At 40.9% G+C, this 13,358-nt stretch overlaps 1 protein-coding gene across 1 annotated transcript in view; it reads left to right on the forward strand.

Annotated features, from left to right (window-relative positions):
- LOC147750562 (uncharacterized) overlaps window positions 1-13,358 on the forward strand; it is a 245,567-nt gene that overhangs the window by 60,614 nt on the left and 171,595 nt on the right. The window contains exons 5-6 of the mRNA XM_086929621.1: window positions 12,162-12,281; window positions 13,220-13,306. Of these exons, the coding sequence (XP_086785747.1) occupies window positions 12,162-12,281; window positions 13,220-13,306 (207 nt within the window). The remainder of the gene's footprint in view (window positions 1-12,161; window positions 12,282-13,219; window positions 13,307-13,358) is intronic.

Raw genomic sequence — 13,358 nt, forward strand, 5'->3', positions numbered from 1 at the left:
AGGCACACCGAGCGCTCAAGATGTAGTGTTTTCTTACCTACACACACAACCCCTTTCCTAATACCTGCACGTTCCAAGAATAGGGCATCATTTTGGTTCTGTTCATTAAAACATTATTTTAAAAATTCTATCATTTTTAGGTCGAGCCTGGGCAGCGTATGCGCTGCCCTGCATGCTGTATTGAGGTAGGGACTTGAAGCTCTGCCCCCATTTTTCATTGGCTTGTGTCGTTGTCCACTGTAAACTGAGGCTGTTGGTTGGTCAAAAGACTTTGTAGTCCGTCCTTAGTATCGCTTTGCCGCATTTTGTAATCTCCCATGGCGACACCCCGTTACGTGTGTTGTTGCTTGGTAAACAGCCTCCAAGCACTATTTTCTCAAATAGCTTTGTCCAGCCTGCTGTTGCAAGCAGGACACGCTCTCTGCAAATTCTTATTTTCATAGCACACATTTGCAATGCAATAGGTCTCGCATTTGCAAGAGTTTAAGCTATTGGCGTTGTAAATGACAATGCATTTTATTCAGCTGTTCACCCACCGACTCAGTAGGCTGCCTGGATAAGTGTGAAACGTTCTCTCGAGTAACTTTGGAAACTGATTATAAGCTGTTTTCCTTAATGTTTCCACTCCAGGTTCAAGTGAGTATTCAGAGACCACATTATACATTGTAAAGCATGCAGTAAAGCCTATTGTGCAGTATGTTTGCTCTTATCTTTTGGCTGCATGGGACGAGTATCAGATCATGCTCTCTAAATAAGCAAATACCTTTTATTATTATTATGATGAGTCAAGCTGTGACCATATCGCACTATTTTACTCTTCCTGTCAAGGTTCGGGACAAACCCAGGCTGCACATTGTGGTAATGAACTCCAGACTGGTTGAGATATTTCATGAAGATTTATTGTAAGTTGTTAAGTAGCCTGGAATAAGCCCCACCAGGAGCAGCCAGCAGGCAGCTCATCCCCATCATAACTGTGGCTTATCTTCAACCTGCACCCAACATTCCGTAGTGCATCACAGTGCAGAGGCATTCCACTAGAAGGGCATTTAGTGGGTAAAGGCATACATAGAAATATTCAATAAGTAGAATACAACATACCTCCTTTTCTTCCACTACAGAATAATGAACATAGGAGCATAGAACATAAAAGAAAGAGAAAGCGTACATAGAGCATAAAAGAAAGAGAAAGCGTACCGATCATTACCTGCTGACACACCCACTGGCCAGACAGATGTGACAGGAGGCACTGCACAGCATGAGGAGTAGAAAATACAGAAAAGGAATTCATAAATAAAGATCAGACACACTCCTTCTCTGTAAACACAAGGCAATGCAAAATGCATCAAGTAAAACAAAAAGACTTGAGGAGTAAAACCGAAAGGTACGAACACTTAAATAGGTACTCTTCTTCCCTTCTCCATAAAAGAGAAAGAGAATAAAAAGATAAACCCAAGAACTGCTCCAGACACACCCATTAGCAGGAAAGGTATGAAAGGAGACAAGTATTGAGTAAATAGAAATAGTAAACAGAGAAGCAGAAGAAAGGATAACAAAAGATCCTTCACACTACCCTGTAAAACAGCAATTAAAAATATAATGTAGACAACTTTGAATATAGAGCAATACAATGTAGCAAATATAATGTAGACAACTTTGAATATAGGGCAACACAATGCAGCAGAAATGTACTAAGCAATTGAGTGATAAAACCCATATCATATATATTTTACATTACGACCTCATAAAAGGTCACACATTGAAACATTGAGGAGTGTAACCCCACAACCTAGTGAAGGTTATATTGAAGTACCATTGAAAAATTGAGAGGGATAAACCCCCATATTGACAATCTAAAAGGTCAAACATTGAAAAACATTGAAATGTTGAGAGGCAGTAACAAAATTGACGACCTCATAAAGGTCACAAATTGAAAAACAATGAAAAATTTTGTAATAGAACCGTTGAGAGTGACCATTTAAAACTGTGAGTACAGTGACAAGTACAACACAATGTAATCACAACAAGGGAATACTACTGGTATGCATGCACATTGATAAGTAAAAATTGATACACATCCCCTACAAAGGAATACTGCACGCATGCATTTACATTGATATAATTGAGTAATAGAAACTACGTTCAAATTGAAATAAGTTGATAGATTTGTGCAATACCTACTGAGAATACTGCACGTGTGCAAGTGTCAACTGGGCAAACCTAAGCAGAGGTAACATGACATGCACAAATTGAAAAATAAAGAAAGATTGAGTAATTGAACTTTTGAGAACATGCAACCTGGACTAGACGTCCACAGTAATAGAACTACAACGCAAACTTTACATACTGAGTGGAGCAGAGGTAAAACAGAAAATAGAACAATTGACATACGCAATCTGTGATTAAGGCAACTGTAATAAAAATGTGTATAACAGTCGCAAGCACAAGTATATAGTGAAACAGGGACAAATGGAATACCTAATAGAATTTGATTTAAAAAAATAACCACATGTGAAAATCACCATTAATTTGACACACACTTGAAGCAACTAATCACAAGAAGTGGAGATTTAGTTCTGTCTTGACAACCTCAAATTAAAGAAGTTATAAAGAACAGACAACAAAAAAAAATAAAAACTGTGAAAGTACCTCGCTGTAGTAACAAAAAATATTTTACGTAACCTCTGCATTTGATTAGACCATGACTTGCCAGAACGGATCCACTGATGAGACAAGTTGAGAAAGTGAACTCCCGGGGGGAATGGCTCCGAAGTTCCACGCCTCCGGATAGCCGCCGTGATTCGTGGCCCCGCCCCTCCTCGACAGCTGCAATCATCGCAGCAACGCAGCAATGGCGTTCTCGGCGATTTTGAAAAACGGCAGGATGCAAACAGCATGATAAGGGCGGCATGCCGGAGCAGCTCCGCTTTGTGACTCCGTGGTTCTGAGGAACAAAATTTGCGGTCCCTTGGGAGCTGTGAGCCTTTTTGAATGTGCTGCAATATCGAGGCATGGAGAGCAGGTGCCCCCTTTTGCCCCCAACCGCCTTGGATGATAGTTAACGGCGGCTTTCCTGGCTGTAAAAGATTTGCGGTAGCAGGACTAGGTACATAAGCTGGCTGAAAATTGAAAAGTCTCGCTCCTTTCTGAAAAACTATGTGAACCCACAAAAGCCCCTTCTTGTGAGATGCGATTTCGATATATGGAAAGGAGAAAGGTGAGGTGAGGGGTAGAGAAAGGGGGTATTTGGATTTGGATTGTTTAGTTGCTTGTCGCTTGACTGCTAGGCGAAACTATCAACTATTAGCTCACAGAGCTTCTCCAATACTGTCCCTAAGCTCTGAATATGAAGCCCCGTTGCTGGGATAATGGGGAGACAACAAAAAGATACTGAAGAGTCAAATAAATCCGCTAAGATGGGAACAACTGCCCGTCTGAAGAGTAAAACTCGCCTAGCTCTAGCAAGAAAAGGCGCACGGCTAGTAGCCAAAGAAAGAGACAAAGGCGAAAAAGGAGAAGGAAATCCGGTATCTCCTGTACCGGGGAGGGATACAACATTAGAGAGCTCGGAAGACGAACTGCATATTACTTTAACCTCTCCTCCAGATGAAGGGAATGATGAAACTGCTATGGGGGGGGGCCCACATAGAAGATGTAATAGAAAATAACTCAGCTTTATCAGAAAAGGCAGCAGAAGCCGGGCCATCTTCTGGCGAGAAAAGTATGAGCGGGGTAAAAGAGATGAGAGACTTTCCCCTGTTTGGAAAAAGATTGCTCGCATTCCTCAAACACCAGTGGTCCCGCCTGAAAAGTATGCCGAAATTCTAGCTTCAACCCCAGTAGCAGTGGTAGTGCAGGAACAAATAAACTCTCCATTAAAAGCACCGGAGAGTACAATACAAGTGGTGTCAGAAGCTCCTCAACTACCGGCGCCAAATTGCTCTGAGGTAGCAGCCAGGGCTGATTCAAATAGTTCAGATCCTGGAGCAGAAGCGAGCTTGAATATAATCAGTGAAGAACCGAGGATAGAGACACTGTCGAATCAGATTCCATCAGTGGCAGTTCTACAATCTCCCTCATGTCCACCTATTTTATTGCTCCGAGAGGGGGCTCTAGGGGCTCAAGGGGGCTCTACAGCTGTAAAATCAACTTCTGCAACTCCATTATTTCAAAAGGGGAAAGGAGACAACTCCGAAAAGGAAATGAGCTATCAAATTGATATTCGTGAGATGTTGAACCTAATCCTCAATGCGATACGCGAGATAGAGGTGAATCAGCAAGTTGAGATAGCCGCCCTGCACTCCAGGCTGGAAAAATTTGAAGAGTCAATGTCAGGTCTCCCTATCAGATTACATGAAGCGGAGGAAAGAATTTCAGCTCTTGAAGATCACATAACTCAAGCAAAGATGGAAGCTAAAGAAGCAGCAAGTAAAAAGAGCCTACTGGAGAGTAAACTTGAAAATAAGCTCGAGGAACTAGAGAATCATTCCCGAAGATCCAACCTAAGGATAGTGGGGGTTCCTGAGGGCCTTCAAGGTTCAGATACGCTTCAGTGGGTTAACTCTTTTATCCATCAAAATGTACTACCAGAGTTCGAGGGGGACTTAACCATTATGAGAGCGCATCGGGTTCCGGCACAAAGATTCGCAAACTCAACCTTCCCCAGAACTATCTTGATGAATTTTGTGGATTATAGGATAAAGGAAAATATTCTATCCAAGGCATTCCAACAAAGACAATTCCCAGTTACAGAAACAATTAAATGTAGAATCTTTTCTGACATGACTGCCGTTGCTGCGCACCGCAGGAAAGAATTCGTGAAAATTCTCCATCTTTTTAAACTGATGGGCGCGCAAGCTTCAATCGCTCAACAATCAAAATTAAAAGTCCTTGTGAAAGGAAAGTTTTACATGTTCTCCAACCTTGAGGAAGCACAATCTTTCCTCAAGGAGATCTCTTCAGAGACAAATGTCTGAATAGTATGTAGTGGTCTGTTGTAGAGTGGGTGAGCTTGAGGAAAGGTTGGAAATAGGATGTTTCCTACTTGCCGAGGACAAGTTACCTCCTAGTTGAAAATATGGGACGCTATAGACACTAGTGGGCTTATGGGTCGCGATAATGCTCTACATATGTATGTGCTATGTGATTTATTTGCTCTTTTTTGTTGTTTCTTTTTTTCTCTTTCTCTTTATCTTGCCGGGGGTGGGGGGCTAGGGGCCCAGAGGGTCACTTAGGGTGTGACAAGAAGACACCCAGGTTAGTAGGCAGGGGTGAAATGTGGTCTGCATGGGGGGGATGGAAGGTTCCACATTTCAGGAGGGGGTGGGGGCTCATCAGGGGTAGGAGAGGGGGGGTTGGGGTAAATACAGTAAAAAAGAGCAGAAGTCTTAGGCAGGGTCCGTACCGAATTTTGGACGAAGGAATTTAAGTTGTGAGAATTTTTATATGGAATTGAATAAATGTAGTATCCTATCAGTCAAAACCAATGGCATGTTAAACAAACAGAAATATGGCGCTCTTATAAAATGGGCAGTTTACCAGAATCTCCATGTATTATTTCTCCAAGAGACCTATCTAAAATCCAACACCCCTAATCTATTTATCCCGAAATATTTCTCCCACGCGTTCTTTGCATCAGCTGGGGTAGCCCAGAGAGGGGTCGCTATTTACTTCTCCAGAAGACTACCCTGGGAAGACATAAGGATCCGAAGGGATACTAAGTGGAGATGGTTATTGGTTGTTACTAAAATACAGAGGAAGGTAATGAATTTTGTGAACTATTATGGGCAGATATCCGATGAGGTGTCTAGTATTCTTGAAATCAATGATCTTCTCAGGGGGTCCCCTGGGCAGATTATCTTGGGAAGAGATTTCAACTATATACAAGCTTTAAAAATAGATACCTCTAATAAAAATAAGATTAAATTAAAACCTAACACCAAAAAAGTCCTGGATGCTTTCATATCAGAATACCAACTCATAGACCCATGGCGTTTTATGAACCCAGAAGGGGAATCTTTTACCTGTTATTCACATCGCTTCCGGACGTCATCAAGAATCGATTTATTTCTGATATCAAGATCCATTTAACTCTAGGCTTATCTATTGGGTGTAATCCCTTTTCTGATCATGGGAAGGTAGAGCTGGAAATTAATCTAGGAGTAGGAGGCAGAGATCAATCCAGGTGGCAGCTGGACCGTACCCTGCTCCAGAACCAGGATTGGGTGGTTAGTTTTGGAGAATGGATCACGGAGTACTTTAAAATCAATAATGACACGGCAGAACAATTTTCGGTTTGGGAGGGATTTAAGGCGGCAGCACGCGGCCAGATAATATCTTATACAGCTGCTCTGGCTAAAAAGAGGAGACAAAAATATCTATGCTTTAAAAGGCTGTAGATAAAGAATATACTCAATTCTGTTTACGCCCGAATTATCTGGAGCAAGCAAAGGTGGAGTTAAAAGATTTTTTCATATTGGAAGAGATTAACAGCTCCAGAACCTTCCAACAAAAGGTCTATGAGGACAGCCAATTGGTAGGGAAGCTCCTGGCTAATTCAGTGAGAAAAAGACAGGAATCTGCCTCAATAGTTAAAATAAGAGATTCTATTAATGGCAAGAGATAGTAAACAACAATCAGATTCAAAGGGCTTTTTTAGAGCATTTTAGCAATATATATACTACTGAATATCTTGTGGGGGAAGATCAGATCCAGGACTATTTCTTGAACATAGGAATTCCAAAAATCACGGCTAATAGGGTTATACAACTAGGGCTTGAAATTTGTATAGGGGAAATAGAAGATGCTTTTAAAGAAACAGCAGGGGCGAAGGCTTGTGGGCAAGACTGGTTGCCAATCGAATTTTATAAGATTTGTTTAAAGAACCTATCAAAACCCCTTAAGAATTTATTCAATTATATTAAGTTAGGAGGGCTGGTACCCGCGTCCTTTAAGGAAGCAACAATAATATCTTTTGTTAAAAAAGACAAAAATCCAGAAGATATTAATTCTTACAGGCCTATTAGCCTTCTGAATTCAGACTATAAAATCCTAATGAAAATCTGGGCCCGTCGCTTTATGTTTGCTGCTCAAGAAGTCGTACATAGCGATCAGTCAGGATTTATAGCAGGCTGCTCAATGGCTTCCAATACTGAATTTTTAATTCAGGCACTGGATTATTTTAATGTCAATTCAACACCTGCTTGTATTTTAATGGTCGACGTGGAAAAAGCGTTCGACCTGGTAAATTGGGCAACCCTGTTTTACTCCCTCGCCCAATTCAGGTTTCCAGAACAAGTGATCAAGATGCTACGGAACATCTATCAAGGTGCTTCAGCGCAGGTCATAATAAACTCGAATAGGGCCGGCCTAATTAAAGTCAATCGAGGAACTAGGCAGGGTTGCCCTTTATCTCCTTTACTCTTTACCTTTTTTTATGAACCCCTTGTGATTAAAATCAGAAACAATCCTGATATTTTCCCCCCTATCCCCGGGATGGCGAAGCTCAAGCTGTTTGCGGATGACATTATTCTTTATCTGAAACCGAACAAAGAGAATATAGAAATTATATTAAAGGAATTTAAAGCATATGAGCGAATAGGAGGTTACAAAATAAATGCTAAGAAGACAAAGTTCTCGCTTTAAACACCAACCTCAGCCTTTTTCCATCTTGCCTGCGTGCCAAGGCAGCAAGCTGCTATCCTATTAGATATTTAGGCATTTTTGTGACCTCATATTATAACCAGCTTTATCTTCTCAACTATGTGAGAACTAAAAATAAAATTAAGAGCCTTTTTGCCCAATGGCTTTTACTTCCACTCACATTGATTGGTAGAGTATCTCTGATTAAAATGTCGATTTTACCCTTGTTAATATTCTTGTTTTGTAATGTCCCAATCAAATTGAATTCTATTTTTTTAAAGACATGGAAACCATGTTCAGAAGTTTTGTTTGGAGGGGGGGCAGCCCCGAGGGTTAAGTTGTCTGTGATCCAACTTCCAGTTGAACAGACTGGCTCTGCCACACTTAAAAACATATTATGAGGCAGCCTTTCTTGATATAGTGGCAGGTCTGATAGGCTCAAAAAAATAATCGAGACAGCTTCTTCTTAGAAAAAATGATACAAGAGTCTGATTCTCAAATTTTTTTAAAGACTGCAAAGTTCCCAAAGAGGACAAGATATAAGACCTTGAAAGAATATTTGTCTAGATTGCAGTCCTTTTTTAAAAGAAATTCTATCTCCTCAGCTTCCCAGTTTTTAAGTCTACAAGGGTGTTTTTGTTTGGGCCTCCAAATTGGAAACAGCCATATAATAATGTGGGAGAATTTGGGATTTCGGGAGTTAAGGCACGTCGTTGTTCAGCGAAGAATTATTACGTGGTATGAAGTGCTAGCTAGAGGAACTACTCCCTGGCGACCAACGTTCTTTGAATACTCACAAATTGTCCACTTTCTAAGTAGAGATATAGGTGGACTATTTGATTCGACGAGTGAGGTGGTAACTCTCCTATATGAAGCTAAAACCAGTGACATAGGGAATTGGTACAAGAGGCTCCATTGTGATGGGCAATTAGCTATGATAGATTCCCATCTAGAAAAAATAAGTAGCCTAACACAATGTTATTTAACACGCAAAGATTGGGAAACCATAAGCTTATTGGGTTATAAATCATTACGGGCCGCCAATTTTAAGAGGATGGCATTCTTGTCCTGCTGGCTAGCATATTGGACTCCGGAGGCACTGGAGAAAAGGTTCCCGGAGGTTAGGAACAAGTGCTTCAGATGCCAAGCTGATGGTCAGGGTGGATGGCTTCATATTTTCTTCACTTGTCCTCAACTGAAATCTTTTTGGGAGGCCATTCTCTCAGATATTGAGGCAGCTATAGGGAAAACACTTATGCCTTCAGCCGAATTGGCCCTCTTTGGTATATGTAATGACAGAGTGTTTCTCAAAGATGCAGAGAAAATGTTTGTATTTATTTCTTGTGCTGTTGCCCGCTCCTTAATTCTCCAAAATTGGAAATCAAAGGAACTTCCTTCCCATTTGAAATGGCTTAACAAAATGAGGAGGTCATGGAATTTTGAAAAAGCTTATGCTTGTAGAGTGGGAGTAGTAAGGAGATTTGAAATGAATTGGAAATATTTTGAGAATTTGCAGGAAATAAGGGGGGGGGTTAAGTTTGCAATTAGATTGATAAGAGGCCTGTATTATGCTCAAGCAGTCTTGAAGTGTTGAAAGGGGTTATCAATAAGTCACAAGCGCTTTAATCTGTGGTATTTGCACTTATAGTAATTTTGAAGCATTAGCACTTTATTTCAGGTTGGATTGTACTGTATTGCATTTGCACTTTAGGACCGAATTTTGCGCATGTTGCACATTGCTTGTATTTGAAAATTTATATATGTAGTTTTATTGACATTGACTGCTTATGGCTTTTAACACCATCGATGCTAGTGTTATTTTCCTCCTGTGCTGGATCCTCCTTATTCCCATTGATCATGACGAGCTCAGCTCGTCATGAGTGTATGGAGTTGTACACCATGACGAGCTGAGCTCGTCATGAGCGTCCAAGGAGTTAAGTATTCAGAATCCTCCCTTTTAATCTGTTTTAACACCTTGGCTGCTAGGCGTTTTCCCCCCCCCTGTGCTGGAAATTGCCATTTTGCTGGTGTCATGACGAGCTCAGCTCGTCATCAGCACAGCTCAACTGTGCATCATGACGAGCTGAGCTCGTCATGAGCATCGAAAGGGTTAATAGAAGAAGCTTTTAAATATTTTATATTCATTTGCATTGGTCAAATTATTCTTATATGTATTGTACTTTATCTATGCTCTGCTCAATAAAAAATTTTAAAAATAAAAAAAAGAGAAAGTGAACTCCCACTACTCCCCAAAAGTCATGCAGGAGGATAACCTCGTATAGAATTAGTAGACGGGGTCTGGTGTGGATTGTCCACCGACTTGAAGAGGAGACAGCTGCAACAATGCCCCTGAATGTCTGCACATGCACCTTGAAAGCACACTGTATACTTCGTAATAAAATGAATTGCAGGATGTTGCACCTGCATTTAAAAAGCGTGGAATTTGTAGATTGATCCCAGAGCGATTTGAGTCTAAGAAATAGTAGTTTGGTGGTCTCAACTTGGCTGGTGCACACAAACAAATTGACACTTCTTTCCCAGACAGTGCAGACATCAATATGTGGGAGATGAAAACAAAATAGTACTGTATTGAGTGAGTCTTGAATAGTCCATCCACAGTGTAAAACACGAACTACACAGCATAAAAAATAGAAATGACAGGTTAAAAGGTCTAACTTGACAAACCTTACTTCCCTTGAAGGCACAGTTGAAATTGATCTAGACACATGTCGCAAAGACAGAAGATGTAGCCACTTGAAGTATAAAGCGCGCAGAGATTGCTTTGATATAGAAAGGCGCTTTAAGGCAGACAATCCATAAAACCACACTGTTTTGTGTGTTGATTGAAAAGTCCATTTATTGAAACAGGCTTGTGAAGTGGGATCTGGCAAATCCACAGCACCTTGAAAAATATACTGTAGGTTGCAGAAATGAATCCCTGCCTTTACCTTCCCTCTTGAGACACTGTTTGAGCAGTAGGTACTAAAAGGCAGCAGGAACTGGAAGGCAGCAAGGAGGCACAGGTAGGAGGAACTGGCCAATTGTGAATCTGGTTGAGGTTGAAATGCGCAGCTAGAACATAATACTACGCAGGGAAACACAATCAGACAACCACCAGTTACCTTCCTTATTGAGTTGTAGTATTGAGGTTAAAGTAGATGATTTTCTTTGAAGTTTAAGATCTTGAGAACGCACTTGAGTTGATAAATATAGAAAATAGATCTGTCATGTGCAGGTTGGGGGCGATCGTTGTGGAGGTCCCTGGTTGGGCTTGGTGCCAGAATCTATGTTTGAAGTTTGGAGATAGATGAAGATTTAGAATATCTTGCCTTCTTGAAGCTTGAATTCTTGAGTTGAGCACGTAGGTAAGATCAAATCGTCGCCATACAAATGTAGTAATTGACTCCAGACTGGTTGAGGTATTTCATGGAGATTTATTGTAAGTTGTTAAGTAGCCTGGAATAAGCCCCACCAGGAGCAGCCAGCAGGCAGCTCATCCCCATCATAACTGTGGCTTATCTTCAACCAGCACCCAACATTCCCTAGTGCATCACAGTGCAGAGGCATTCCACTAGAAGGGCATTTAGTGGGTAAAGGCACACATAGGAATATGCAATAAGTAGAATATAACACACATTCACCTAGAAGCCAGAGGAAGTCACATTGTGAGGGCGCGCGCATGCTACATTCATGCATGGAAGTCACAAGGAATCTATGACGAACATTCTGGAAGCACTGGTGTATGGGCCAGTGAAGACAGGAGTGCAGGCGTGTGCGGCATACTTTACCCATTCGAGGTAGTTTTTCCGCAGCACGTAGGCTCAGCGATTTTGTGGTCTCTGGGAGAGGGGGAGTGGGGGAATAAGAAGCATTGCCACAGTTGGGTTGGTGCCTCGCAACACCTGATCGTCGTTTGTTCCCGTTTTGCCCTATTTTGATTTCTCTCTTTCCTCAATAGCATTTCCAGTTCGTTCCAGGTTAATTGCTTCTTCTACAAGTGGCGTCATTATTTGCCCTACAAATTTTTTGAGGAGCGTTATTTAGTGCTACAAATTCATTTTGATTCCCTTAGCCCCTCACCGGGTGTTTGGCTGGTAGTGTAGCTCAGTCCTATTTGGTCTAGTAGCTCCAGCCATCATTGCCACAGCAGGTAAATGAAATCTCGAAGGGAGAGAGTTACGATTGAATGCTATTTTATACTAACATATATCCTACTCTCCTTTTATACGCTTGATGTAGTGTGCCTTGTTTCTGTGAAAGGAGAAGAGGCTTTCCATAAAAAATTAAGACTAAGATATGTAATAGTTTTGGAAGTGTTATCTGAAAAATTACTCGCTTTTCAATTTTTCTTCTGCAGTACTAATATTAAAATAGGTTCTGTCACTGGGCCATGTATTATGCATACCAAACACAATATATTTTTTAATTTTCCACGAAGATAAGAGGTCTGTTTGTACAACAGGGAAATAGGCAAATGTCTCTGCTTAGCAGACCTCTGACATTATTTTGATTTTTTAATGAAGGTCATGATGGTGTAACCCCTGTTGTTCCATTAATTGTAAAAGAAGAAGAAGGAGGAGGAGATACATATTCGATAGACCTCTACGACCATGACAGAAGAGAAAGTGCTGCCGATGTGACACGTGAGTAAATAGTTCTTCTCGCAAAATCATTGCAGAAAACATACAACCTAAAGACATGTCTGGGAGTAGCTGTGGCGATGCAGTGCAAAGCCTCTTGTCTAAGATGTCCTGTTATTGTTCACATCAAATCCGGATCTAAAGCAATTGCCACAACTTGCAACCTCTTAAAAAGGTGTTAATGCAGCATACCAAGCAAATCTGTCTTGATTCATTATGTAAAACAATAAGCAATTCATATGAATACTTTCACCAACAATAGGCGGCTCATAATACATTTGAGGGAAATATGTCAAAGTTACTTGTACCGACAAAAATACTTGCTCACACAGAGGGGAACATCTTATTTCCGTTTCATAACAGAAGGACGAGATAATGATGGTTACATCAGGTTCTTATGACAATGCAAATAATTCATGGAAGTGTATAGTTTGCTTCTTAAGCAAACTTTGAGGCCTGCGAAATATTGTCCTCCCGAATTGGGTCTTGGTCTGCCTTATGATAGGGCGTATGTCTCATGTGACTAGCAGTCCTAGTGATTGGCCTACTGCTTCGTATCTTAGTCTTTATTGTAATTTGTATTGTAATCATGTTAAAGTCCTTATGTAGGGCCCAGCAGAATAAGATTATAAATCATGGTAAGCTCATGTGCACTGTACACAATGGAAAAGCCATTGTGATTTTCATTATCCTGTATTCTTTGGTAACTCGATTTGGAAGTAATGTGACCCCACAACTCCCATTCATAACATTACTAGATTGGCTGCAGTTTACTCTATGTAACCCTTTCACAGTATTCTGTCACTAGTGTCCTGACCCATGATGGGAGGAACTCTGCTCCACCTGGCTGCATGCTATTCCTACATGACAGGTCTCACTTGAGGTTGAAGATCTCAAATAAAATACCATTTGAATGAAAGTTGTTTTGTCTTGTTCATTAGAATTTCCATTTAGCAATATTGAGCAAGAAGAGTGTTTGGCAGAATATCACGAGGAAAGAGAGGAAAGCAGCGCCTGCTCAAATACAGGTAAGTTATAAATAGTTAACACAAGTGGGGGGGAGAGCGGATTTGTTTGTTT

This window comes from Lissotriton vulgaris, chromosome 1_1 (genome assembly GCF_964263255.1).
Source record: "Lissotriton vulgaris chromosome 1_1, aLisVul1.2, whole genome shotgun sequence".
Taxonomy (NCBI): domain Eukaryota; kingdom Metazoa; phylum Chordata; class Amphibia; order Caudata; family Salamandridae; genus Lissotriton; species Lissotriton vulgaris.